Below are 27,162 nucleotides of genomic sequence, written 5' to 3' on the forward strand. Positions count from 1 at the left end.
TGTCTCCGAGCCCTTCGTCAAAATGAGCAAGTTGGGGGGTGGACTGCGGTATGGTCGTGCCAAGGTCTGGATCGAAAATTTTGAAGAACATCGGCTATAGTTTTTTTTTAAAAAAAATAATAACAGTTTAAATCCTCGGTCAGATTCTAGCTTGGTTTTTTATTCTCCATCTCACTCCCTCCAGCTCAGAATAGTTCTGTTGACAAAATCACCAACAACATTAGAGTTGGATAGGGTAACGAGCTAAACAAACTTTATCTTCGCAACATTACCAATCCCTACTAACATTCGGTAATTTTATCAATTATTAAAAGAATATTTGGTAATTCTAGAAACTTCAACCCACATTACTTAAAAAAATAATTTTTCACAGCGTCACCTTATCATTTTTTATGGCGAATATTTATGAAAACCGCAACAGAAAATGTAACAAGGGTAGGAAGTTTCGAACTGCCAGCAAAAACTGATCTTCGTTGGCGGTTGATTTAAACGGGCCGCCATCAAAGATATTATGGTTTTTGCTGGTGGCGCACTTAATACACCGCTAGCAAAAATGGCAGATCTTCACTTGCGTTCGTCTTTTTTACAAGTGGTCCACTCATACAACCGCTTCTAAAGAGGTTTCACCACGTAGCCCCAGCGAAAAAGTTACTCGAGCTATAAAAATATATATCTCCCCACCCTATCCTTATCCCTTCACTCCTCACCTCATACTTCCTTATCCCTTCACTGCAGAGAGGATCGCTGCAGAGAGAGCGATAGCAGCGGCTCGAAGCGGTAGTCGGGCGCACGCGGCGGATCCAGCGCCGGGAGGGGGTGGAGCTCAGCTGCGGCGGACCTTGGCAGCGGCGGCGAGGAGGCCCGAGGCGACTCCATGCAGCAGGTGGCGGCGTGCGAGTGGCTCGCGGCGGCGGCGCGCTGGCGGATCCAGGTCTTCCTCCCTCGTCCCCTTCCCCCACCGCCACCACCCCCTCTCCCTCTCTCAGATCTGGCGCACGGGCCGCGGTGGGGGTTGCGGCGGCGCTCTACAGCGGCGGAGGCGGTGGAGGCCAGCAGGGCTCACCAGCGGCATCGTCGAGGCAGAGGCAGTGGAGGCCGACGGGGCTCGGCAGCGGACTTCAAAATTTTGTTAATGTGTTAGATTTTTGTGATACTTGAATGCTTGAGTGAATGGAAATTGTTGATTGTAAATTTTTCATGTAATTTTTTGTGGATTTTTGAATACTTGGATAAATTACTGTGAAATTTTTGAATGGTGGAGCGTTGACGGAGGGCGGACGGACGGAGCGGTGTCACTCCGTTTTTTAAATTTGGCCAGGATTAACACTGGCGGCTAGCACACTGTAACCCGCCAGCGATAATTCATTTTCGCTGGCGGTCGTCTTAAGCCAGCCGCTAGCGAAAATGGATCTTTGCTGGCGGCTGGCTTAAGATGACTGCCAGCAAAAATGAATTATCGCTGGCGGTCGAAAACTGCTAGCGAAGATCGTGATCTTCACTGGCCTTTGGTTTGTGGCGGCTGCGATTTCCGCCATGAAAGATGATTTTTGTAGTAGTACCACACTGCCACATAAGTATAAGTACATTAAAATCTTGGTAAGTGTCAAACCAAACATTACCTCCACATATCTCATTTTGGAAAAAAAAAAGAACATTCCTAACTTTTAGCTTTACCAACAAATGGCAAAGTTCGTTTTAGCAATGGATGGAACAAGCCCTAATGCGATAATCTTTATGCAGAATGTACGGTGTAAAATGTGATTAACATACAAGAGGAAAATATTTCGACTATTGTTTAGTTTCTTTATCTCAAATATAGCAATTTCTAGAATTGAATCCTAGAATATATTTCTATATTTTTTTTTACTTTTCGTTCTAATATTCGTGGCTGATCCTAAAACTTGGAGTACTTTATACATGAGTAGAGGCAGTAGAAATGTGGGTGCGGGAGATGCAGTTGGTGCACGTACAGGCAGGTGGACTACTACCATACACGTAGTACAAGATGATCATTGCCAGCTCGCCACGTACAAAACGTAACGCTCTAGAGACGGACAAAATCGCCATCCTTTCCAGCCACCACTGCATCATCGCATACATATATGCCCAGCGCTCATCTCATTCTTCCCATCGATCTCTCGTCCGCTGCTGTACTGCCGCGTAGCATGCACACAGCTCGACCGATCTGCAAGAGTAGTTTATACGTACGCGTGATGCTGCTTGAGGGTAGAACGTACTAGCGATAGGCCGGCTAGGGCGTCGTATACTCTGTTTTCAAATATATGCTACCGTTCTTTTTTACATTGATAGATCATTTTATTTAAACGAATTAAATATAAATATAAAATTTATGTTTAAAATATTTTTAATGATAAAACAAGTCACGATAAAAACATGTACAGTCTTTCTAATCAATGAATGGTCAAATGCTATATTTAAAAGTTAAAAAGAAGTTCATAATAATTAATATGAAGGTAGCCTAGGCAACATATCGAGAGCGAGGCGTGATCGCACTATCAAAATACTCCCTTCTTCCTTAAATGTTTGACACCGTTGACTTTTTTAAATATGTTTGACCATTCATCTTATTCAAAAACTTTTGTGAAATATGTAAAACTATATGTATACATAAAAGTATATTTAACAATGAATCAAATGATAGAAAAAGAATTAATAATTACTTAAATTTTTTAAATAAGATGAACGGTTAAATATATTTAAAAAAATCAACGGCGTCAAACATTAGGATAGAGGGAGTAGTAAAGTAGGGTGAAAAATACGTGAGAATAACACGCAAACATTTTTAGGTGTTCGGCGCTGCCTTCCCAACTCAAGCAGCTTTGTGCAAGCCGAGTACAGGGCCGTAGTTCAGCCGCATAGGCTTTTGGGCTTTCGTTTTCGTTTCAATTTCTAGTTTTTTGTTTTTTTGCAATAAAAAAAACTTTGCATTTGGAAATCTCTACCTTTACTTATAGTAAATTTGTGCTAAAATTTGCATATAGAGAATATATCTTTTACATTTAATGTATTTTTTTTTACAGTATAATGCTTCTATAAACGAGTTCTGAAATCAGGAGAGCTCTATTAATTCCTAGAATGGGATTTATAGTTAAAAGTTTTTATATATGAAAAGTCTGTAAACATAATATATAAAAGTTTATAGGTAAAATGTTTCATTAAAAATGTTTTTTTGACTAATTTTCATTAAAATTGTAATTCAAACTTTAGTTTCATCTGACACTTAGGTTATGATTTGCCTTGTGATTAACTATGGAACGTGCACATGCTAATATGATACACAAGCGTGGGCAATCCACTAGTGCACGCCCAATGAATGGTCACCCATTATAAGACCCCGGTGATATAGGGGTATAACATGGATGATAATTTAAGCGACAATAGGGATAAAGCTCCTTAGGGAATAAAAAAGGAAGAGGTCAGGTGTTAATCATCAAGGAAACAATAGGCATACAATGTGGCGGGATGGAAGGCAGATATAATTTTTTTTTGAGGTGTATTGTGTTAAGTCAAATGTAAAAAAAAGTGAATATAATTAAATCTTTCAATTTCTTCCAACTACTAAACTAACCTTTTGGTTTCTATACCTCCAACCTTACCTTTTTCTCCCATGGAACAAACCATATAATTAATACAATTATAAAAACAAAACCCTTGAATACCCTTTTTTTATATTTAATATGAAACTCGACAATGTTAAAGAGAGAGCTTCATTTATGATATGAAGATTACATTCCTAATTTAGTAAGTTCAAGATTCTTGCAGCAACATAAAATCTTCATTTCGCACAAGTTCTTAAACTCTAAATTCATGGACAGTCAACCAAGAGTATAAGCTACTCTATTCCACAATACCATTCTATTAGCATAGTAAAACAACATTGTCACATGTGCTAAAGTCTATGACAGGACAAATAGCCCTTTTTAAAAAATAATTCAATAAAAAAGTGTGTTTAAAAAAACTTAACTAAAACAAGGTTCAGAAGATCTTTTCTCAAAAAGAAAAAAAAAGACATAGTCCTCCAACTTTTGAGTTGTACAGCCACGGCAGTTTCTCTTTCCCCTCTCCCTCACTGTCCATCTACAGAAGAAGAAGAAGAAAAGAACACACACAAAAGAATCGTAACCCGGCAACCTGACGGTGGGGGGCCCACCCCGCACAGAAAAATCGAGGTGGGCCCCACCGCCCCGGGGGAAGGGAAGGGGCATTTCCGTAATTTCGCGGCCTCCACCTCCTCTTCTTCCTTGCTTTATCTCTCTCCCCCACCTCCCCACGTTTCGCCCCCCATTTCGAAGCCCACCGAATTCCATTCCTCGCGATTCCTCTCCCCTCGCCTCCTCGTCCTCCCCCTCCTAGGGTTCGTTCCTACTCCCTTTCCCCCCCGATTCAATCGCGCCTCGATCTCTCGCCCCCGGTGCTCCTCCCTGGCCGATCCGGGATGCTGTTGATTTGAGGGGTTTTCTTTTTTCTTTTCTTTTCTTTTTCTTGATGGTTTCTTGATGGGGGGTTCTGTGATGCAGGGATCGCCGGAGAGGAATCGCGCGGAGGAAAAAAAAAGAAAAGGGCTTCCCCGTCGTCTAAGGTTCGTGGCTCGATTGCTTCCCTGTTCGATTTATGATTATTATTGGTTTAATTTAGCGTGTTTTTTTTTCCTTTTTCCGCGGTCAAAAGGTGTGATTTTTTTTTGATTTGTTGATTTGATGTGTTTGGGGTTGGGGTTGGGTGTGGAAGGAACGGCGATGAGCGGCGAGCGGATTCGGGGGAGGTATGGTGTAAAGGCGGTGTTCCCTTTACACGTATTGGGGGTGTGGTTGTTGCGCCTAGTTGATGGATGGATGAATGGATGGATGGCTTCTTTGGGGCGCTTTGGGCAAAGTCAGTGAGCAGATATGGCTGCAACTTTATGGATTTGTTGCTCTGTTGCGTAAAGCGGCGTAAAGTTGGGAGCCTCTTTCTAGAACCAATATATATATATATATCCCCTGCTCTCTGATGTTGTTAGGTAATTAGTCTGTTGGGCTAGATAGATTGATAGCAAGGCAGGTTGGACTGTTAGTGGTACATCCACTTTTCTTCGGAGTTCTTTTACATGATGCTTTGCTAGAGTGAAATTTGACATGTATACTATGCTTCTTGTTTTTGTCGCGGTGTATTTTGCGCAATCAAGAACATATGCCATCATTGGCAGATATTGTCTGCTCAGTTTTGCTACCCTGAAGTGGAACATTTGATTGTAATGCATTTGCTTTTAGAGAGTGGAAAAATGGAACCTGTTTTTCTTCTTTAGTCTTGTATTTACGCATTTTTCTTCTTCTGATTTATAGTTAAAAGGAAGCCATGGAGCACAAGGAGACTGGATGCCAGCAGCCAGAAGGCCCGATCCTTTGCATCAATAACTGCGGCTTCTTTGGCAGTACGGCTACCATGAACATGTGCTCAAAGTGCCACAAGGAGATGATAATGAAGCAGGAGCAGGCCAAGCTGGCAGCCTCCTCTATCGACAGCATTGTCAATGGTGGTGATTCCGGGAAGGAACCAATTATTGCTGGTCACGCTGAAGTAGCTGTTGCTCAAGTCGAGGTGAAGACGCTTGTTGCGCAGCCTGCTGAGATTGCTGGTCCTAGTGAGGGGGTCACGGTGAACCCCAAGGGGAGTGAAGGACCAAATCGGTGCTCCACTTGTCGGAAGAGGGTTGGTCTTACCGGATTCAACTGCCGATGTGGCAACTTGTACTGCGCAATGCACCGCTATTCCGATAAGCATGACTGCCAGTTTGACTATCGGACCGCTGCTAGGGATGCTATTGCCAAGGCTAATCCGGTGGTGAAGGCGGAGAAACTTGACAAAATTTAGGGGTTTCATATGGTTGGTGAACGAAGCGTCACAATCTGCGGTCTTCATCATCCATCTTTGCTGCATTATCCATGCCTTTTCCTTTCATGTTGGCTGCTACAATCTAGTTGTTCGGCATTTGTGATGCATGGCACACCACGGCAGCTTCAAGAACCCTCATCTCTGGTCAGTCCGAATGGTTTGCATGTTGGCTATGTTGTGTAAGCTTTATTTATGATCGTCTTGCGCTGACGGTATTGTGGCTTCGCATTTAGCTAGCTCTGTAATGTACTATTGTATCCGAAGTGTTACATTGCAACCAGTAATAGTAATCAGCAATCGTCCGTTATATGGTACTGATGACCATTCCTGTGTGCAGTACATCTCAATCTTCTACATGGTAAACTCTGGGTGAGGATTCACAATATATATACTACCTGGATATCTCCCACAAAGACTTGTTTAGAAGTTTAGGTGACCTGGTGAGAATGTGGTTCTGTGGTTGGTTTGTGTAGGCTTTGGCTTTACCTGGATATTATACACTGGAATATATACTTTTGCATGTGGAGCTTCTCTATGTGATCTATTTTTGGTTGTCTGTTAGGTTTGAATATGCAACTAAATGAAATAGATGGTAAAAAAGATCAAACAAAAGGTGAATATCATAAATGTTTGGTTCCGTGATCAATATCTTCGCTTGCTACAGCTACACAAATTTTCATTTATGTTCTATGTTTGTTCTTTTTCTTTATTTTGATTGTGGATCTGCCATTGAATGTCTCGATTGTCTCCTCGCTGTCACCAGATCTTGGATCTCGTATTCTCATCTGTCGCAACTGTATGATTGATTTTCAGTCTTGATGATCAATTCTTCACTGGCTGACACATCAAAAGTTTTCTGCAGATATTATTCTCTAGACACAAAAGGGTGCATCACAATTGCAGACTTGCAGCAATTTGCACCAATCAGATTAGTGCAATATGATCCATAGTTATCTGAGAAAGAGAGGAGTATGTTGTAATCATGGCCTCCAGATAATGTTTTATACACCAAGATGGTAATATAATGCATTTGGAATGAGGCATCAGATAATGAAAAGAACCTGCTCTACTTGTTCACCCACCTCGATGCATGGAATCATATAAACCTTAAGTCAAACTTGACTATATCATATTGTCCACTTTAATTCAGATAGCTTGAATAGAGTACAAACAAAGTAAATTCAGAACCTGCTCAGATTTCATATAGTCCACTTAACATCAGATAGCTTTGAATGAAGTGCAAACAAAGTAATATCTGAATCTGCTCAGATTTTTATTTTAACCCACATAGAAGTTACGCTTTAGGAATCAGGTCAAGAATATCCTTGATCCTTAAGTACTCTTTCATTTGCAGAACTTTTTGTGTATACTCAACTGCATCAAGAGGTATATACTCTTTCTAAGAAAAGAATGGCAAGATAAAGAGCTGAAATTGCAGAGTAACATCACTGCTACTCCAGTAAACACTGAGAGGCAGAGTGTACATGTAAACCAAACTCATTTTCCCATTCAACTGCTACTTGCCATGCTAATTTGTACTAATTACTAAATTGAGCATTGAAAGGATCAAAGAATTAAATTAGCCCAAATTAATTATCTTCCACCACCTTAAAAAATTAGAGAGATTGCCATGTCGTTGTCACTCACTTGTCAGGCTGCAAGGTTGAAGTAGATGGTGTAAAACTCGTCCCTCAAGGTGAACAATGGCTCGAGGAGGAAGCTCCTCCTCACGCCGCTGGCGAAGAAGCTGATCGCATGATACCGCCGCAGTGGCTCGGCCTGCGCGAAGCTCGCCGCCTGCTCGAATCCTGCGGCTGCGGCGGCGGCGCCGCCGCCGCGTGTCCTGCAGCCGACATGCACCTTCGCGCCGGCGCCGGCGACCAAGAAGCACCCCGGCTTGCTCCCGAGCTCGAGCGAGACGGAGCCGGGCTTCCCGTCGAGCCCCGGCACGACGTTGAACAGCGTGCTCGAGCTGTTCCCGGCGCGCACCACGGCGAGGCCGTTCGACACCGCCGTCCCCGGCAGGCCGAACGGCTCGATCGTCGCCGCGGCGACCTTGAGCCTCGCCGCGCCTTCGCCGGCGCCGGCGCCGGCGCGCTGCCGCAGCTCGGCCCTCGAGCCCGGCGGCACCACCCTGAACGTGGCGCGCACGGCGGCGTCCGTGCCGCCGGCGCCCTCGGGCCGCTCCAGCATCGCCAGGGAGGTGTCGTTCACGGTGGAGAGGAGCATGGTCTTCCCGCCGGACTCCTGCGTGAGCGTGACCAGCTGGGAGTTGTACGAGGCAGGGACGGGGGTGATCCAGTCCGACGCCGCGGTGGCGGCGCCGCCGGTCTTCGCGTCCCAGTCGCCGGTGGTGAGGCCGGCGAGGAGGAACGGCCCGAACAGGATCGCATTCAGAGATGCTACCTGTGGCCGATCGTCTGAAGATGAAGATAAACCATTTTGCAGTCAATCTCTTGTGAAAATTCTGGTTCATCTTAATTAGTAGTAATTACCAATTTACCATCTTAGATGCATTGGATTTTGGTTTGCAATTTTTTTGCTATCCATGTAACAACCAGTTTTTTTTTCAGCGGTTCAGGTCCCCTATTTTTTTCAATCTAAGCACATGCAAGCCCCTATTTTTTTCAATCTAAGCACATGCAAGCCCCTAAGGCTGTGTTTAGATCCAAAGTTTGGATCCAAACTTCAGTCATTTCCCATCACATCAACCTGTCATACACACACAACTTTTCAGTCACATCATCTTCAATTTCAACCAAAATCCAAACTTTGCGCTGAACTAAACACACACTAATTCCAAATGAGAGCACGTATTATCCTGAATTCTATTTCCAATTTTGTACATTTTTCAAATTTTTCAAAAAAAAATTAATATGGTGACATTTCGATTTTTTTAGGAAAAAAAATTAAACAAGGTAGAGGTGATCTGGATAATGAACATAAGTAAAATAGATGTGAAAACAATTAATTGATTGTCAACTTAGAATTGACACTGAATTCAATATTAGAATTTGGGATAAAATTTTGGCAGGTATGAACATTTCTTGTACCGATAGTAAAGCCCAAATTCACCGAAATGTTGGTGAAATGCAAAATCACTGGATAGTACTGATTCTGACTTCTGGATACTGGTCTGTTGAAGTAGGGAAAGCAAGTAGTATTCGATTGCTTTGATATATTGTTGTGTGTGGGCTTTGTTACTGATCGATAAACCTTTGATTTATTTCTTCAAGCTGAATAGAAAATAAAACTCAAAATTCCATACCTTTTATTGCTTCTGTCCTTAGGTTAATTGGGAACTGGAGTAGCAAGTGATCACCACTATCCCACTGCTTGCTGATTGTGAGGAAAGTCCCTGAATAAGATCGAGATTGAGGCAGAGTTATATCTGTAGTTCTTCCAACATATTATGGGCGACAAATTACCGTGCTCTCTCAATTCTTATGAGCATACCTGGAGATGCTAATTGCAGATCTTTGTCATTCAGAGTTGCTTTTGCACCATTCATTGATGTCCATGATGGTATTCTCACATTCAGTGTTGCATATTGCCCGTTTGTCTGTGTCACAAAAATCAAACAGATTAAACTATGATCCAAGACTAATCATTGTTGATTTCTCTCTCTCTCTCTCTCTCATACAGTGAAAATCCAAGATAAATTTTACCTTTGCAGCAGAAATGGAAAGTGAGACTTGAAGATACTGATCTGATGAGCTGAGGGGCTTCACTTGTTGAGTAACAGTAAGACCTGCAGTTCTCCAGTTAAATGTGCTCGGTATGTACTGAATAATGTAGAGCCCTGGCTTGTCTCCTTTCTGCTCAAAGTAGATAGAATCCCCCAGCTTGGAGAATGATTCTATCCCTGAAAATAAAACCAGACAGTAGATAACATTACAATCCTACTTGTTTTTTCAGAGCACTTAACATTATACTGTTCAGTTCTGAACTTCTGAAACTAACTGTTCACTTACCAGTTCCATAACAACACCAAAATGAATTGTACTGTGTTCCCCACCCATGGTAGCTTACTGCTTTAGATCTTCCAGGGCCCTGGGGTAGCATGTAGATCATCACACCAGGATCTCTTCCTCTCTGAATGCTTAGGACACCATTTATCAGTGCTCGCTCGTAGTAATCTGCATACGCAATTTCCTTTGTCCATCTGAATAGGTGGCGAGAAACCTGCATACTTTGTATTTTCACTTTGTATCTAATTCTAGGAAAGAAAAATGGACTTAGGAATTTGATCATTGATGATCATGAACAAATAAATCACCTTAAGCATGTTGTAGGTAGTACAGGACTCCTCAGTCTCAGTGGTTAGAGCCTCAGCTAAATGTTTTGGATTTGACCTGACAAAATCCATTTTGGGCATTAAGTGACCGAAAAAGATTTCTGTGAACTTCAACCATTCAAGTTCATTACCAGAACTCACTGACAGATGTGCCACCAGTGGCATAGCTATGAGAAGAATTAACTATGTCCATGAAGAATGTTGCAATCTCCTGTTTCATAAATAGGACTTATGGTCAGATGCACCAAGATTCATTCAAGTTTCACCACAAGTATTGAAGTGTACAATTATTTGCAAGAAAGCACACACTGCAAGACATAGTAGCTTTTCAGTAAAACTATAACGGACACCCATAGAAGTGGATTATAGTAGCAAAATCATGAAGTACCATGGACCATGTGTGTCTCTTCTCTCTTGAAATCAACATGCCCCATAAGTTTTACCTTGTAAAGAGGATCACCAGTAACTTCATATCTCATTTGCCCACCGATGACAACAGGAATGTGTGTATTTGCATGAAAACCCGAAAGACTGTCAGCCTGAACATCAAAGATTACGAGTTATATTCTGTCAGATTACGAGTTCTAGCTGGATTAGTTGTACAATAAATTACTAATTACAAAGTGAATAGCATGTAGGAGAACATAGAGTGCCATAGGGGAATTAAGATCTTCAGACCTGAACTGCAAGCAATCCTAGAAAGCAAGGCTTGTCGAAAAGATGAGCCAGCACCAAATGCCTCTGGTCTTTCTGCCCAAAATTGGAGATCATTCATAATAGCAACACAATTAACTCGCTGAAATAAAACGTGCTTCCAATCAGCACAAATCAAGATTGACAAGAACGATTACAGTAATGGTGTACAGCTGGTAGAGGACGTCGTTCATCCCGCCGGTCTCCTCGTTGAGCGACGTCCAGTGCCTCTCGATGGTGTACCTCTGGATGACGCTCCTCACGCGGCCGGCGAAGTAGTCGGCCATGGCGACCACCATGCCGAGCGCCTTGCCGTTCCCGGCCACCGTGTGCTGATCCAGCAGGCCCTGCATGATCTGCACACGCGATGCAGAGGAAGAAGAAAGGCACAGGAGATCTTCATGACTTCATTCAGACATTTGCACGAACAGATGAGATTCATGGCCATGGTGGAGATGCAGATGCTTTGGGTTGCATTGCGTGCCTTGTGGATGGTGTAGTAGGGCGCCCAGACGGGGCGGATGGCCTCGAAGCGGTCGAAGAACTCGGCGGGGAAGGCGGAGAGGTAGCCGGTGCCGGCCGCCGCCTGGCAGTCGTGCAGCGCGTCCACCACCGCCGCCATCTTGCCGGCGAGCGTGCCGTTGTGCGTGCTCGCCCACATCTTCGCCGCCGCGCTCAGGTAGTGCCCTGCGCGCCAAATTTTGTGTTTTACTAGTAACTTTTGTCCCGTTTAAATTTGTTTAAATGGTTCCTAAACAATTTATATGCACAAAAATCTGGCTGCATTTTTCATGAACCAAATTTTAAATTTCTACTGCCGAATAAAATTGCTTGAGTTTTGACCCACTTGATGAAAATTTAAACAAAAAATTTAGTACTACATTGTAGCAGAGCTATTTTTACATCTATGTAATTGGGCCAGAAATTTAAATCAAATCCAAGCCCTCGAACTTGAATGGGCCGTAATTACGGTCCATCCGTACTAGGCCCAACTGATAAATGGGCCTAAGTTGGGCTCTAATCTAGTTTGGGAAAGAGTAAATTACGGTCCATCCGTACTGTATGTTTTTACGATCAAAGTTGTGAAAAACCACAAGTTATAAGGTATGGCATATTATCACAGGTTTTATGATCTCAATACTTCATAAAACCCATCTTAATTGAAATCTTAACAAATTTAGAATATCTTAAACAAAATTTTGAAAATAGTAAAGAATTAAACTATCAACCTTACTCAAGAATTTATTAGTTAAAAATTTATATACACTGTATATTTCAAAATTTTCAATATATTCATGTTTAAAATGTATAAGCGTGAAGCTTTGTGAAATTTGAAAATCATATTATAAGTTATTTTGACACTTTTTCCTAATCAAACATTTATAAGTATGACTAAATTTCTAGAAAAATATATAAACATTTTCAATACAAACAAACATATTATTATAATATATTAAATGTTAGTTTTAATTGAAACTAATTTGGTTTTTGTAGATGTTGTTAAATCTTTATATAAATTTAATCAAACTTAAAGAAAGTTGATTAAATGAAAAAGGTCAAAGCGATTTATCATATGAAAACGGAGGGAGTATGTAATTTTTCTGTAGCTTTAACCATAAAACCTATTTTTTTTCTAGGGAGTATGTGGATTTTCTATAACTTTAACCATAAAACTGACCTGGTTTTTCTGAAATTTAGTCTCTATGGAAACACTAATCTAACATGTGGGACATGGCCATGGGTTAGTTGGAAGCTAAAGGCGTGGGGGCGTTGTGGTTTTTCTCACCGACGAAGTGGCCGCGGAGCTCGACGTCGGGGCCCTCCCATCCGCCGTACGGCTTCCCCGGCGCCGGCAGCCCGGCCTGCGTCCTGAAGCTCCACACCAGCCTGTCCACCTCCAGCAGCAGCAGGTACTCCAGGTTCGTCTGCTGCGCCCGCCCGTACACGCCGTCGCCGCCGCCGTCCATGTCCAGCCGCACGTCGTGCAGCGACACCTCCTCCAGGAACCCAAACCCTCCGCCGCCGCCGCCGCCGCCTTCGTCTCCGGCGACGGCGGCGCCCTTGAGCGACCTGTACAGCATCGCCCAGTCGAACTCCGACGCCGACGCCGCCGCGAGCGGCATGAGGTCCATCCACGCCGCCTCGTCGGTGGGGTTGAGGTGGTCGCCGTGGAAGTACTCCTCGCGCCACCGCCACTCCGCCGCCGACGACGACTGCAGCCGCGCCCGCACCGTGTGCGACGACAGCTGCGTGGGAATGTTCGTGCACTCCTTCGCCACCGCCACCGCCACCACCGCCACCACCATCACCACCGCCGCCGCCGCGCGCCGCCGCGCCATTTTCTGGATAAGGCGCGCCGCGACGCACGCCGACGCCGAGAGCGAGCTCTCTCGCTCACAAGGTAAGAAGAATAGCGTGTACTACACAGGCACACACACACAAACCAGCAGCACAGGTGTGGATATGGTGAGAAAAAAACTACCAAGAATCCAAAGACTTTCTATCGCTTGCGCCCACAGCGAAAAGGACACCCGTTTTTATGTATCAAACGAAATTTATAGGCAGCATCATGTGGCGTAATGGGTTGCACAAAGTACAAGCACTCATGCATGCAGAGCCGAGCCGATCGTCACACAATTAGAAAAGTGTCAAGAGTTTTGTATTGAATATGGATACAAAATTGATTATAGTTTAGGTGTTGGACTTTATTATAAGCTCTCTGTTAATACATAGATAAACATATTTATTGTGACCGCATGATAATTTAGCGCGTGTGAGACTGTGAGAGTGGACGATAGATTGAGGACGTGCTGATTGAGGGTCGTACTAACTCTACGCTATAATTATGTTAGATACGAGAGGAGTGACCAATTGACCATAATCAATACATGAGAATGTAGGTTTCGGCTAAATCTCGTTAACTAATATTGTGTCTTAATGTCATTATCAAGTTAGGATCTTTTACATCGATCTTCCGCATTTGGTTTTTGATATCGTTTTCGGCAGTGGTTCTGATAAAAAAAAAGAAACAGTAATTAATCCAGTTGTTATTAAGACAAGATCGCTAATTAGCGATCGATCGCTTGGGGGATCGTTTTCTTTTTCACCATTATTTTTGCACCATATAATTTTTCTTTTTATAAGTTTATATATCTAAAGTTTACCCACCTAAAAATTTATAGCTTAAAATTTTATATACCTGATTCAAATTCGAATTCAGATTAAATATTTTTTATATACAATATTTCCTTACATATAGTTTATACATACGAAGTTTACTATATATATTTATGGGTGTAAAGTCTATGCATATGAATATTTTCTCAAGGGTATTAGATTTTTTTATTATGTTATTTTTTTTTCTAACTTTTTTTTAAAAAAAATTACGGTACAGTAGGAAGGAGAAGGCATGTTAGGAGGGGCCCTTCCTTAGTTCCTTATTAAGACACAACAGATAACTACGTCCCTTTTTCACCTCGGTCGCAAACTCACATGTCGCACACGACAACTGCGTCCCGTTTGTCACGTTGCGTCCCCTTTGTCACGTTGCGTTTGCTCTTGCTTGCGCCCGTGAGATCGAACAGAGATGGAAAGGGAGAGGCAGCCAGCATCCCAGCATCAAAAACCTCTTTTTATCTTTTTGCCACATCTGATTCTCATTTCTTCTCGTCGGAGCATCAGCTCAGCAGAAAGCCAAGAACTCAGATTGGTGTCAGGGCAATGCAATCAGTGATAGTAGTTCCTAAAGATTCGTGAAGCGAAAAAAAAATACTCCTACTACCGATCTCGTGACGGCTCTGCAATAATATTGGACGGTAGTAGTACTGTTATACTACTAAGTTGATAGAATAGAAGCAACAAAAATTCTCCAAGATTCCACGACAGCAATCAATTGGGGCCTAATTGAACGGCACAATATTTATGGATCGCCTTTCCCTTTCTTTCTGGATCACGAGCACACACATGCACGCATTGATTGAATCATCACGGCCATGGTGAAGATTGTTAATTAGGTAATCAGGTCTTAGGTACTAACTATGTTTAATTTCATATCCATTACAGGTAGTGTAAGCCATGGACAAGCTTGGTGATCTGTCATTCTGTCCATGGCAAGGCTGGGCTCGCTGTCACATGGCGGTGGATCACTTGGTGAGGACGTTGAAGTAGACGGTGTAGAACTCGTCCTGGAGGCTATGCAATGGCTCCAGGAGGAAGTTCCTGTCGGTGCCCGTCGCCGAGAAGCTCAGCGGGTGGTAGAGACGGAGAGGTGCCGCCTGGGTGAAGCTTGCGGCGCGGCGGAACGCCGTGTCGTCGTCGTCTTCGCCGGCGGCGGCGGCGGTGGGTTTCCGGCAGCTGACCTGAGCCTTGGCGCCGGCGAGGTAGGCCGTGGTGGGGGCTGCCACGAAGCATCCCGGCCTGGTGGAGAGCTCCAGGGACACCGTGCCGGGGAGGCCGTCCAGCCCGGCGACGGCGTTGAACCGCGTGGCCGGCTCCGGCCGGCCGACGCTGAGCGCATCGGTGACGGCCATGCCCGGCCGGTCGAACGGCTCGAGCGCCACGTCGCGGCCCTGCAGCCTGCCGGTGGCGGCGTCGATGGCGCTGGCGCCGGAGGGGGAGTGGTAGGCCCGGAAAGTGGCGTGCACGCACGCGTCGCTCCCGGCGACGGGGGACTCCTGCATCGTCAGCGCGCCGTCGGCGATCGACACCGACAGGACGAACGCCGCCGCCGCCTGCGCGTCGCCGTCGCGCTGCGTGAGGGTGACGAGCTGCGAATTGAGCGACTGCGACACCGGGGTGACCCAGCCGGCGACGGCGGCGGCGGCGTGGGTGGCGTTCACCTCCCAGACGCCGGGGGTGAGGCCGCTGTTGGAGTCGTTGCTGGTTTTCACGGTCTGGTTGCCGTGCGTCAGGCCGGCGAGGAGGTGAGGCCCGAACAGCACCGCTTGGATGGACGAATACTCCGGCCGATCATCTGAAAAATTTCATCAACCATTTCAGACTATATTTCAGAGACTTTTAACTTGCCGTGAAAAAGAGTTCTGATGATCATTTAAATTTCATTAACTTGGGCCAAAAAAGATGTTGATCGTGTAAATTTCATACCTTTGATCGGCTCGGTTCTTAAGGTGATGGGGAATTTGAGAGATAAGGTGTCATCGCCCCAAAGTTTCGTCACCGAGAGGAAATCGCCTGAACATGAAACAAACATTGAGGCAGGAATCACACCCATGGGAGCAGAAGAAATAGCACATCAAATCAACAACAGAAGTTACCTGCAGATGTCAAGTTGAGTTTTTGGCCATTTAGAGTTGCTATTGCTCCATCCACGGATGTCCATGACGGGATCCTCACATTCACATTTGCCGGTCGGGCATCTCCCTGCATATATGAGAAAATTGAAGAAAAAACAAAGTATCAAGCATTCTTTAAGAAGGAAAAATATGTCACCTTTAATTACGTCATGGCTGAAGAGGTGATTTAGAATTAAGTTACCTTTGAAGAAATGAAGATTGAAACCTCAAAGTGAGAATCTGTTGAGGACAGTGGTTTGGCCTGCTGCTTAACAGTCAGGCCTGCCGCTTTCCAATCAAAGGTGCTTGGTATGTACTGAATGATGTAAAGCCCAGGGATTTCTCCCTCTTCCAAGAAGTAGATGGAATCCCCTAACTTTGAGAATGACTCTATCCCTGCCAATGCAAATTAGAAGATTCAGACACAAGGATGGAAGATCACTTGCACAAATATTCAGGAATTACCTGTCCCATAGCAGCACCAAAATGTAGCATTTGCATTACCCCAGCCCCCTGGGTTCTTGGGGGGTAGGCCAGAGGTGGGCATGCCACTGATGCTCTTGGATCGTCCCGGGCCCATGGGAAGAAAATAGATCATCACACCAGGCTCTTTTCCCCTCTGGTTGCCCATGATCCCATTGATAAGTAGCCTCTCGTAGTGATCGGCGTATTTACCTTCCTTCGTCCATCTGAACAGGTTTCGTGAGACCTGCAATTGTAGACGGGGGCAAATTCAGAGCTTACTTCTGTAGAATTATCGCGTTTGATGGAAGGGATGGCTCACCTTAAGCAGGTTGTATGTGGCGCAAGTCTCCTCATTTGAGCTGATTTTGATCTCATCTACTAGCCGCTTCGGATCGTGCCTGACGTGTAGGATGAACTTAAGTAGGGACAATGGTAAGAGAGCCTAAGAAAGTAAAATGGTGATATGGCTATGGATTATCACTCACCAGTGTTCCATGGTAGATGTGCCTCCTGTTGCAAATGTATGAGAGGAGTTTACAACATCAAAGAAGAATGTTGCAATTTCCTGTGCCATATATTTTGTTTCAAAGTCAGCTAACTCAAGTTGAAAAAAGTTTTAAATGCTGCATCATTTTTTTATTGCCTGACGAGTAAGCCGATATGGTAGGGCACAATTATAAGCCCATCAAGGTGAGGACTTTTGGTGCAAATCCCAAATTACTATCAGTTTACCTTGTAAAGTTGATCCCCAACTACTTCATATCTCTTTTGTGCACCAACAATCACAGGAACATGTGTGTTAACATGCAATCCCGATATGTCGTCATCCTGAAAAGCAAACAAAAGATATCACCTGTCTATGCTGCAAAAGACTCGATTCGCAAAAGAAAACAAAATACCATAAATGAAACTCAAGTTCTCACATGCAGCCCAAGTGGTCCAAGGAAGCACGGTTTGTCGAAAAGATGTGCCATCGTCAAATGCTTCTGGTTTTTCTGCACAAAAGACAGGAACGACTTTAATTTGTAAGAAACACATCTTCCACACAAATTACCAAATACTAGATGCAACAGAATTGCAATTACCGTTATGGCATAAAGCTGATACATAACATCATTGAATCCACCGGTTTCCTCGTTTATCGCTTCCCAGTGCCTCTGAATGCTGTACTCCTGTATCAACTTCTTCACACGAGTACTGAAGTAATCAGTCATCCACACCACAATCTCAAGACCTTTCGGGTTTCCAGCCAATGTATACTGATCAAGAAGGCCTTGCATGATCTGTCAAAACATCAAGAGTCACAACCCACAGCAACACACAACACCAGATGACAGACCACCAGATGGACAAGTTATGTAATCAGAATCAGAGCATACAGAGCCATTAAATAACTGATCTAAGTTCATCACTATGTAGTGTAATCAGAATCAGAGCATGCAGAGTAAAGAACTGATCTAACTTCATCCCTATGTAATGTAATCAGAATCAGATCATGCAGAGTAAAGAGCTGATCTAAGTTCACCACTCTGTTTATGTAATCAGAATCAGATCATGCAGAGTAATTACAGAACGGATCTAAGTTTTCATCACAATGTACCTTGTGGATGGTGTAATAGGGCGACCATGCCTCGGCCAGCTCATCATACGCGTCGAACATGGATTCAGGGTAGGCTGAGAGGTAACCCGTGTTCATCTTCTTCTGGCAAGAGTAGAGGATGTCCACCACTTTGGTCATCTTCTCCCTCAGCGCGTCGTTGTGCGTGCTCGTCCACATGTGCGCCGCCGCGCTCAAGTAGTGACCTGCAAATCAACACAAACACCTCAGATGGAGTAGAGATCGATCGAAGTGAAGTGACCACAAAAACGGTGAACAAAATTGATCGCCGCAAGATGAGATCAAGAATGGCATACGGTGATACAGACCTGTGAAATGGCCGCGGAGCTGGCCGTCCGGCGCCTCCCAGCCGCCGTAGGGCTCGCCGACGGTGGGGAGCTTGGCCTGCTGCCGGAACGTCCATGTCAGGCGGTCGGGGTCGAGGTAGAGGAGGTACTCGAGGTTGGTCTGCTGCCCCTGCCAGTACATGTTGGCGCCGTACGGGTCGACACGGACGTCGTGGAGCGACGCCGGCGAGAGGAACCCCGCCGGCTCGCCGCCGACGTCGCCGCCGCCGCGGGTGATGCTCCGGTAGAGCGCGAGCCAGTCGAGCTCGTCCCGGGGCCCGGCGCGGCGGGGCAGGAGGCCCATCCACGTCGCCTCCTCCGCCTGGTTCAGGTGCGGCAGCCCGTCAGAGTGCCTCCCCTGCGTGTCGTTGAACAGCCTGTCCGTGCACAGGTGCAGCGCCGCCGCGCCGTCGAGCAGGGACAGGAACGCCGCCGCCGCCGCCGCCGCCGCGAGCACCACCACAGCCGCCGCCGCACCCCCGGCGAGGCTCCTCCTCCGCGTCATTGATCGATCAGCAAAAGTACGTCGTGGTGGTGGTGGTGGCGAGGTGAGGTGGGGCGCGGGGTTTTATAGAGGGGAGATTCGCGGGAAGAGAAGCAAAATATATAATAACAAACAAACCAACAAACAGGTGACGTGGATAGAGGTGAGTTATCCAAGGTGGATGTGTCGTATCTGAAACGACAGAATTGCGAGGTGAAATTGCCGCATCCTAATTCCTTGTCATTTTCTTACTGCCAAAGCCTAAAATTTGCCGCATCCTAATTCCTAGTATTTGAGTCAGAGTAAGGTCTGGTCAGGTCAAGCCATTGTTAACACAAGATAGAAAGGTCCCATCGTTTGGCTTATTTCCTAATAAGCCAAAACGGTTTATTAGGAAATAAAAATGAATTTATAGGTAAAACTTTTATAAATGTGTTCTTCGTGACTTAAAAGCCAATGTTGTAAAAGAAACTATATTGAAAATATCTCAAAATCAAGTTTGAAAATTTAAATTTTAGCTTTTTCTTTGGCTGATTAGGCCATCCGATGGGAGCCAAAGACAGATTTTTTTTTCCGTCAAAGGTCAGGTCAGGTCAAGCCAACACAAAACAGTAAATGAAGGGGAACGGCCGTAAAAGAAAGGAAACTGCCCAACCAACATTTCCATCTAAGATTTTGGCTTGCTAATCACGAACAAGAAAGGTGATCAACGCTCCACATAGTCCAAACTCTAAACTCTAGAATTCTAGATCATGTTATTTTTGCCCTTTGATGTGAAAGTTAAGTGATTGGTGTGCAACTTCTGAGACCTGATTGGTGACCTCGTGATGAACAGAATGGCCATCAGGAGATCATCTCTGTGCAACTATGGATTAGTATAGAAAATGGTGACTGAGATATGTGAAGATGAGCACATGGTCACTGAAATGAACTACTGACGTAGTGCTTCAGACTATTCCGCTACTTTCCAATTCAGAGATTTATCTACTTGAGCAAGCATGCGCAGCTGGTACTCCTAAACCTGCACCAAGTCATCTTCCAGATCTTGTCCTTTTGCATCTGATGAACAAGCCAATTTTGCAGGGAAGGAACTGCTCTATAAGCACTGTTTTGTTATTCATGGCAAGGAAGTACTAAGAAGCTAGTTGTCAATTTGTCACCAAATGTAAATAGCTTCCATCCCAGCTAATTATAACCATGAAATGGAAGGCTTTTCTAATGAGAAATTTTACATTCCTTAAGAGATACCAAGAGGTAACAAAATTTTTAATACAAGTTTGGTATCTTCTAATACCGTAGGTACCAAATTTTGTACTAGAAAATGTGGTACCTCCCGGTACCTCCTTAAGAATTGTAAAATAACTTTATTCTAATGTTTGGCTTTTTGCTAGTTTCATGTGTACAAACCAAGAACAAATTTTTGCTATCGTATAGTAGCTTCTGCTGTACTGACCGGCCAAGGGAGCTTTCTTTTTTTCCACCATTTTACTTGATTCCATTAGAAGACATTCAGATAAGAAAATGCTGCCTTGGCCAAGGGATGAATGATAGGTACATGCAGAATTTTTTGTCCGCATGTACCTATGATGATGGGCCAAACAGAGAAATCAAAACCCCATCTACCCACGAAAATGCTTTCTAGAATAATTTTAGCCAAGCATGATAGTATGCAAGGACCTTGGCGTTATTGAAGATTCATGATAAGACAACGATAGAATAAATAGAGCTGCATGCATAATGGCTTCAGTTTTAGCTAATACTAACTATTATAGGTTCTGTGGACCTGCCATGGCACGCCCTGAACTTCCTTTCTACAGTTATACTAACTCAGTTCACAAGGTCACAAGGACTTTGAATAACAAGCTACCAATGGTGATTGAAATAAAGTGCCTAGCTTGCCTTCCAGTAATCAAAACACTAAGACATTTAACTATGAGTTGTGATATTGGATTGTTCTGATGTGAACCTTCCTAAAATATTGGTAAACCAAAAGCTAAGCATTGCCAAATCTTTCATAAAGAGTGTGCATTTATAGCTGCCAAAATTTTGGAAAATTTACTTATGGGCTTTTGTTTTATCCTTAACATTTTTTTTGTCAACAAACCAAATGAATCTATCATTCTATTGGCATTGCCAATTTTTTGTTCTGGTTGGTTTGGTCAATAAACCAAACATGCCATCAGAAAATCACAATCAAACATACAATTAACTGCCACTGGAGATAGTCTACACTTACATTTGCAGAAATAAAGACTGGTGATATTTACATTTCTGGTTCACAGTAACAGTTGCAGTTTTCCAATTGATGGTGTTAGTTGAATTTATTCTTCCTCCAGACTCCTTTCTCCATATAATCAGGTTGATACTCAAGATTTAAAATCCATCTTTTTTATGAATTCAAAATCAGCTCAGGTTAGAGTCTGCAAGCAAAGTATGTGAAGTTATAAATGCATCCTTATTTAGGTAAGCTACTTACAACTTACTAACTAATATGGGAGTCTTAAAATAGATTGAAGAAAAAAATATTTTAGTAGCCAAAGGCTCAAAGGTACAGAGCATCAACTGTTAAGAATATCATATTGTCATTCCTTGCAGTAAATCTTTGATGCTTACCTCTAGTGGGATGACCTGAATTAAGAATATCATACTCCAGTCCTCAGTCTGTTCAATGGTTCATTGATTATCCCATCACTCAAAATATCATCATAACATATCTTCACCAATAATCTCCACAGGTGCAGTTTCCGTGTGTAAGTAGATGAAATCGATTTTTGTCCCTAAGGGATATCTCCCTTTCATAAACTTTTGAAACAAATTTGGCAAAATTATGGCAATCAACACATATGCGAAGATTCTTCATAACCCGGATAGTCAATCCTGGAGGAGTGTTCATCAATCCAAAAGTTATTGCCAGCTTCTCACTGTGACCAAGAAGCATGCGTTCTTTTTGCTCATCATCAACATCATGCAGCACACAACTCAAGTCTGGAACAAAGCCAGCTGCTTTGATATCGACAAATATCTCTTTTATCTTGGCATTTATGTCTTTCTTACTGGGATGGAACCGCTCACTTGAATGGAAGGTGTGAATAACCTTGTCAAGAATTATCCAGCTCTGCCCTGGTTCCTTGGTCACTGTCTTCTCCAACATTAGCTTCCTCACTTTGAAAACATCTTTCCACATCCCAGCAGCAGCATAAATGTTAGAAAGTATTACATAATTGCCAGCATTTTCTGGCTCCATTTCCAGAAGCTTCTGAGCAACAAGCTCACCAACATGAACGTTAGCATGGACTCTGCAAGCACCGAGCAGTGAACCCCAAATTGATGGAGTTGACTCAAATGGCATATTTTCTATCAAATTTAAAGCTTTCTCTAGTCGTCCAGAACGTCCAAGAAGATCAATAATGCATCCATAGTGTCCAGTGTGGAGAAGTGCACTTTGTTCTTTGACCACAGTATCAAATATATCAAGGCCCTCATCAACCAGCCCACCATGGCTACAACCAGATAAAACAGCCAACAAAGTCACACTGTCAGGCTTCACCTCTTTATGCAAATCTTTGAAGAGACTAATAACTTCATGCCCCAATCCATGCCTTCCATATCCCATAAGCATTGCATTCCAACTGACGACTGATCTCTCTAGCATGTTGTCAAATACTCTCCTTGAGTATAACAGTTTACCACATTTGGAGTACATATCGATCAAAGAATTCTGTAGAGCAACGAAGAAAGGCAATTCTTTACGAAGTATTAAGGCATGGACTTGTTTGCCATAATCCAAAGAAGCCAGGCCAGACAATGCAGTAACAAGGGTGGTGAAGGTAACATGATTGCATTGCATTCCCTCACTATACAATTGTCTGAACAAGTCCAAGGCTTCCTCATCAAGACCCTTTTGAGCATAGCCAGATATAATTGCAGTACACGAAACGACGTCCCTTTCTGGAAGCGTGTCAAATACTCTTCGAGCTTCTTGGATGTTTTCTGACTTGGCATACATGTCAAGCAGGGAACTCCCAACAAACATGTGTGACTCAAAATTTGTCTTGACTAAGAGAGAATGGACTTGCTTGCCCTGGTATATACTTTGAGGACCAGAACAGGATGTAAGAACAGTTGCTAAAGTGTATTCATTAGGGATGCATCCTGCCAGATAGAAGTAAAATGTATTACACATTTGACAGAAATTAATACAGCATATGTTGATATAATCTGATCCTTGAAGACAATGGCATGCATTCCCAAATGGTTAAGAATATTTATAACAGTAATTGCAAAACAAACCTCCAAACTGGAGAGATTGAATATCAACTTGAGAGGACATTAAGACGGTCAGGGAGATATGAAAAGTAATTGTTGTGGCAATATTCTAAATATGGCCATGACATAACTCCATCCATATTCTTTACAGTACCAAAAATTTTATAAACTTTACTTTATAATAATCATGCCCCGCATGAAAGGTAAACCCCGCATTATGGATGCCAAATAATGTATCTAACAAAGGTAGATTATAGAGCACTTTGTATGAGTACCAGACAACATGCTATGAAAACTCTGTTTTTGTTTTTCTGTCAATCTAAATCATTCAGCCAAAATGCATTGCAGAAAATAAATTGCCATCTCTAATCTGATGCTACTTTCTGATCTGTGTGATCTCCTTATGTCAAATGACTCACGAGAAACGATCCAAACAATTTACCAGCTCTAAGCATCTTGATGAACAGATCCAAGGCCTCGACATGTCGTTCTGTTTGAGAATAGCCTGAAATCATCGTCGTCCACGAGACCACACTCCGCTCCGGCATTCTATCGAGCACGTTGCGCGCGTCGTCCAGCGCGCCGCACCGCACGTACATGGTAACCAGCCGGGTCCCCAGGAACACCGCAGGCCGGTACCTCGCCGTGATCATGCGCGCGTGCACCTGCCGCCCCTCCCAGAGCGCCCTCCTCTCGATGCACGCCGTGATGGCGGCTTCGTACTCGTGGAACCTCGCGCTGGCCCCCGGAAGCGCCATCCCCGATGCGGCGCGGAGCGGCGCGACGAAGCAGTGCTGGAGCGCGAGGCCGCGCGCCGCCGCCTCCGGTCTCAGGAGCCCGCGCGCGGCAAGCATGAGAGGCGTTGGGCTCACGCGAGCATTTCTCCGAACACCTCGCGCGCGCCGCCGTCAAGACGCCGAGCGCTCGACGAGGTGGTGGTGCGCGTGTTGGTTGCTCTTCTCCTACGCTAACGGGCAATCCTGGCCGTCCGATCGACGAATCTAGCGGCCTAGATGACGCTTCGATCCAAAGACTGTCTCGTAAGAAATCCCAAAACTAAGGGGCGTATTAGAAGATATCAAAATATTCACTTAAGGGCCCGGGAACTAGCTGGGCCAAATTCAATTAAGGGCTGAATTTACAAACGGTACAAATGTAGCCCCAATTTGTTCGTGGGCTCAATTTGTAGAAGAGAATTAAGTAGGCCAAATTAAATTATGGGCTGAATTCCTCGGCAGGAAATGGATGGGCCAGATTTAGAATTGTACCGAATTTGTTGGTCTCAAATTAAATTATGCGCTGAATTCCTCGACAGGAAATGGATGGGCCAGATTTAAAATTGTACCAAATTCGTTGGTCTCAAATTAAATTAGGAATAAGTTCACTTTAGGTCCCTCTATTTGTTGCCCAGTCTGATTTTCGTCCCTGAACCGCAAAACCGGGTATGATCCGTCCCTCAACTTATGAAAACCGGACAAACGAGGTCCCTTAGCGGTTTTTAGGGTGGTTTTGGCTGACGTGGCGCCTACGTGGCCATTTTGACTCGATCTTCATCTGATGTGGCACTGACGTAGCGCTTACGTAGCAATCCGGTCCAGAAAAATAATAAAACTCGTGGGCCCCACATGTCAGTCTCACAGAAAATAATAATAATAAGGTGGGACCCATGTGGGCCCCATATGTCAGTCCAACTCATCCCTCCTCTTCTTCCTGCTCCCTCCCCATCTCCCCTCTCTTCATCTCTCTCTCTCCAGGCGACGGCGGCCGCTCCTCTCCCTCCCACCTGCGGGTCGCCGCACACCGCTCCCTCACGCTGGTCCCCATGCGCCGCCGCTCCTCTCTCGCCCTCCCACCGGCCGCCGACGCTCGCGCACCACCGCTCCTCTCCCTCCCTCCCGTCAGCCGGCGTGCGCTGCCTCATCTCCCGCCGGCCGCCCCGACGAGCTCGCCTCCTCCCTTGCGACGACGGACAGCGCATGGCCGGCAGCGGGCGATGGTGGGCAACGGCGCGCGAGGCGCCTGGGGTGGCGGCGGCCATATCTCTCTTGCGCACGCTCGCCGAGCCGTCCGCCGCCCTTCTCCTCGATGGCCACCAGCGGGAGAAGAGCGATCGAAGCCGTGCGCCTCTCCCCGTCCCTTGGTCGCCGCAGCCCTCCTCCAATCGTCCTCCCCCTCCGCCACGCCCTCTCGCTCCCGCTCCCCCGCGCCGCCGCCTCTACTTCCTCGCCGCCGCGGCCGGGACGACCACGCCGACACCCTCCCCTCGTCGGAGCTCCGCAAGCGCCATGGCGGCTCCGCTGCTTCTGGTGGTGGTGGTGGTGGTGAGGATGAGAAGCTCCACTTGCTCCGCCGCCTCCTCGTGCGGCCCGACGTCGCCATCGACCCCACGCGCCTCGCGCGCCGCCGCGCGCGCCGTCGCCCGCCGCCGGCCATGCGTTGTCCGTCGCTGCTCCGCCCACCCCGTGGCCTGCCGCCGCCGCCGCCGCTCCGCCGCAAGGACGAGGGAGAGCCAAGAGGAAGAAGAGGAAGAGCCAAGAGTGGAGAAGGAGAGGGGAGGGGAGCCGGCGAGCTCAGCTTGGGGGGCGGCGGGAGCGGCGTCGTCAGCGTCGCTCCGCCCACCGCCCGCCGCCGCTCCATTTCGCCCCACTGCCGCTCCGCTTCCTCCCGTCGCCCACCACCCGCCGTCGCTCCGTTCACCGCTAGCCGCCGCGCCGCTTCACTCCGTCACCGCGCCGCTTCACTCCGTCGCCGCGCCGCCCATCGTCGCTCCGCTTCCTCCTGCCGACCGCCGCGCCGCTTCGCTCCATCGCCACTCTGCTCAGTCGCCGCTCCGCCCGTCGCCCCCTCGGTGCCGCTGCTCGCCCTTCTCTCCTGGCAGTGTAGGAGGGAGAGAGAAGGGGATAAAGAGAAGGAGGCTGACATGTGGGACCACATGGCCCCAGCTCTTTTTAATTATTTTTTGTGTAGCTGACATATGGGTCCCACTATTTTTATTAGTTTTTCGAGATAAAATTGCCACGTGATCGTCACGTCAATGCTACGTGGGACGAAGACCTAGTCAAAGGAGTCACGTAGGCGCCACATAGACACCACGTCGGCCAAAACCGCCCTCCATACTGCGGAGGGACTTTGTTTGCCCGGTTTCGTAAGTTGGGAGACGGGTCGTACCCGGTTTTGTGGTCAAGGGACGAAAATCGGACTGACCGACAAATAGAGGGATCTAAAGTGAACTTATCCCGTTAAATTATGGGCTGAATTCCTCGACAGGAAATGGATGGGCCAGATTTAGAATTGTACCGAATTCGTTGTTCTCAAACAAGAAGGCCTAATTCGTGGGTGAAACAAATTACATGACGTGAATCTAGCGGACTAAATTTGCTAGTGGGCTGAATATGTGAACGAGAACTGAGTAGGCCAAATTCTGTGGTCGGCCTAATTCATTCAAGGAAGTGAGTGGGCCACAATTTGATTATGGGTCGTTTTGTTGCAAGGAAGTAAATGGGCCAAATTCAAACATGGCCCGAACTCGTAATTTGTTATGTGGGCCAAATTCGTTGGATAGTGTTAACTGGGCCAAACTCATCGCAGGCTGACTTGACGGGACATAGATGGGCTGAATTCATTTAGGCCTTGGTGGGCTGAATTTGTTGATAAAAAACTGGTAGGCCTAATTCGTTGACAGGAACTAGGTGGGCTGAATTCGTTCACGGGTTGAATTTGTTCAATTAAGGGCTGAATTCACAAACGGTTCAAATGTGGACCAAATTTATTCGTGGGCTGAATTTGTTGACGAGAATTAAGTAGGCCAAATTACATAATGGGCTGAATTC

At 45.4% G+C, this 27,162-nt stretch overlaps 4 protein-coding genes across 6 annotated transcripts; 1 reads left to right on the forward strand and 3 right to left on the reverse strand.

Annotated features, from left to right (window-relative positions):
• The first annotated feature begins 4,255 nt into the window (after window positions 1-4,255).
• LOC127776079 (zinc finger A20 and AN1 domain-containing stress-associated protein 8) lies at window positions 4,256-6,206 on the forward strand. The gene is made up of 3 exons (XM_052302405.1): window positions 4,256-4,375; window positions 4,539-4,600; window positions 5,343-6,206. Exon 3 carries the CDS (start codon window positions 5,356-5,358, stop codon window positions 5,869-5,871), a length of 516 nt encoding a protein of 171 aa, XP_052158365.1. The 5' UTR covers window positions 4,256-4,375; window positions 4,539-4,600; window positions 5,343-5,355; the 3' UTR covers window positions 5,872-6,206.
• Window positions 6,207-6,511: 305 nt separating this feature from the next.
• LOC127776078 (uncharacterized) lies at window positions 6,512-13,392 on the reverse strand. Of its 3 annotated transcripts, none has more exons than XM_052302403.1 (13): window positions 12,669-13,392; window positions 11,367-11,569; window positions 11,041-11,238; window positions 10,868-10,939; window positions 10,633-10,728; window positions 10,321-10,400; window positions 10,172-10,247; window positions 9,867-10,077; window positions 9,561-9,757; window positions 9,349-9,454; window positions 9,161-9,250; window positions 7,540-8,312; window positions 6,512-6,729 (listed from the first exon to the last, which is right to left on the reverse strand). In XM_052302403.1, the coding sequence occupies exons 1-12, from the start codon at window positions 13,219-13,221 to the stop codon at window positions 7,543-7,545; spliced, it is 2,652 nt and encodes an 883-aa protein (XP_052158363.1). In that variant the 5' UTR covers window positions 13,222-13,392; the 3' UTR covers window positions 6,512-6,729; window positions 7,540-7,542. The 3 variants fall into 3 exon arrangements, with proteins under 3 accessions (XP_052158363.1, XP_052158364.1, XP_052158362.1); XM_052302404.1 differs by lacking the exon at window positions 6,512-6,729 and adding an exon at window positions 6,737-6,846; XM_052302402.1 differs by lacking the exon at window positions 6,512-6,729 and having other exon boundaries at window positions 6,885-8,312.
• Window positions 13,393-14,858: 1,466 nt separating this feature from the next.
• Window positions 14,859-19,108, reverse strand: LOC127775622 (uncharacterized). Its single transcript, XM_052301888.1, has 12 exons — window positions 18,565-19,108; window positions 18,239-18,441; window positions 17,724-17,921; window positions 17,562-17,633; window positions 17,371-17,466; window positions 17,124-17,203; window positions 16,958-17,036; window positions 16,639-16,882; window positions 16,376-16,569; window positions 16,156-16,261; window positions 15,986-16,072; window positions 14,859-15,854 (listed from the first exon to the last, which is right to left on the reverse strand). The coding sequence occupies exons 1-12, from the start codon at window positions 19,085-19,087 to the stop codon at window positions 15,025-15,027; spliced, it is 2,712 nt and encodes a 903-aa protein (XP_052157848.1). The 5' UTR covers window positions 19,088-19,108; the 3' UTR covers window positions 14,859-15,024.
• Window positions 19,109-20,753: 1,645 nt separating this feature from the next.
• Window positions 20,754-24,323, reverse strand: LOC127775923 (putative pentatricopeptide repeat-containing protein At3g13770, mitochondrial). The gene is made up of 3 exons (XM_052302234.1): window positions 23,775-24,323; window positions 21,680-23,218; window positions 20,754-21,486 (listed from the first exon to the last, which is right to left on the reverse strand). Exons 1-2 carry the CDS (start codon window positions 24,184-24,186, stop codon window positions 21,783-21,785), a joined length of 1,848 nt encoding a protein of 615 aa, XP_052158194.1. The 5' UTR covers window positions 24,187-24,323; the 3' UTR covers window positions 20,754-21,486; window positions 21,680-21,782.
• Window positions 24,324-27,162: the final 2,839 nt, after the last annotated feature.

This window comes from Oryza glaberrima, chromosome 6 (genome assembly GCF_000147395.1).
Source record: "Oryza glaberrima chromosome 6, OglaRS2, whole genome shotgun sequence".
Taxonomy (NCBI): domain Eukaryota; kingdom Viridiplantae; phylum Streptophyta; class Magnoliopsida; order Poales; family Poaceae; genus Oryza; species Oryza glaberrima.

Coding starts and splice junctions, on each gene's coding strand:
- LOC127776079 (XM_052302405.1), top strand. CDS start 5,356: ATGGAGCACAAGGAGACTGGATGCCAGCAGCCAGAAGGCCCGATCCTT.
- LOC127776078 (XM_052302403.1), bottom strand. CDS start 13,221: ATGGCGCGGCGGCGCGCGGCGGCGGCGGTGGTGATGGTGGTGGCGGTG. Junction 10,729..10,867: donor TAGGATTGCTTGCAGTTCAG/GTCTGAAGATCT, acceptor TTTGATGTTCAG/GCTGACAGTCTTTCGGGTTT. Junction 10,401..10,632: donor CTGGTGATCCTCTTTACAAG/GTAAAACTTATG, acceptor TTTATGAAACAG/GAGATTGCAACATTCTTCAT.
- LOC127775622 (XM_052301888.1), bottom strand. CDS start 19,087: ATGACGCGGAGGAGGAGCCTCGCCGGGGGTGCGGCGGCGGCTGTGGTG. Junction 17,467..17,561: donor TTGGACCACTTGGGCTGCAT/GTGAGAACTTGA, acceptor TTTGCTTTTCAG/GATGACGACATATCGGGATT. Junction 16,073..16,155: donor ACTCAACTTGACATCTGCAG/GTAACTTCTGTT, acceptor TTTCATGTTCAG/GCGATTTCCTCTCGGTGACG.
- LOC127775923 (XM_052302234.1), bottom strand. CDS start 24,186: ATGCTTGCCGCGCGCGGGCTCCTGAGACCGGAGGCGGCGGCGCGCGGC. Junction 23,219..23,774: donor CATCAAGATGCTTAGAGCTG/GTAAATTGTTTG, acceptor TCTATCTGGCAG/GATGCATCCCTAATGAATAC.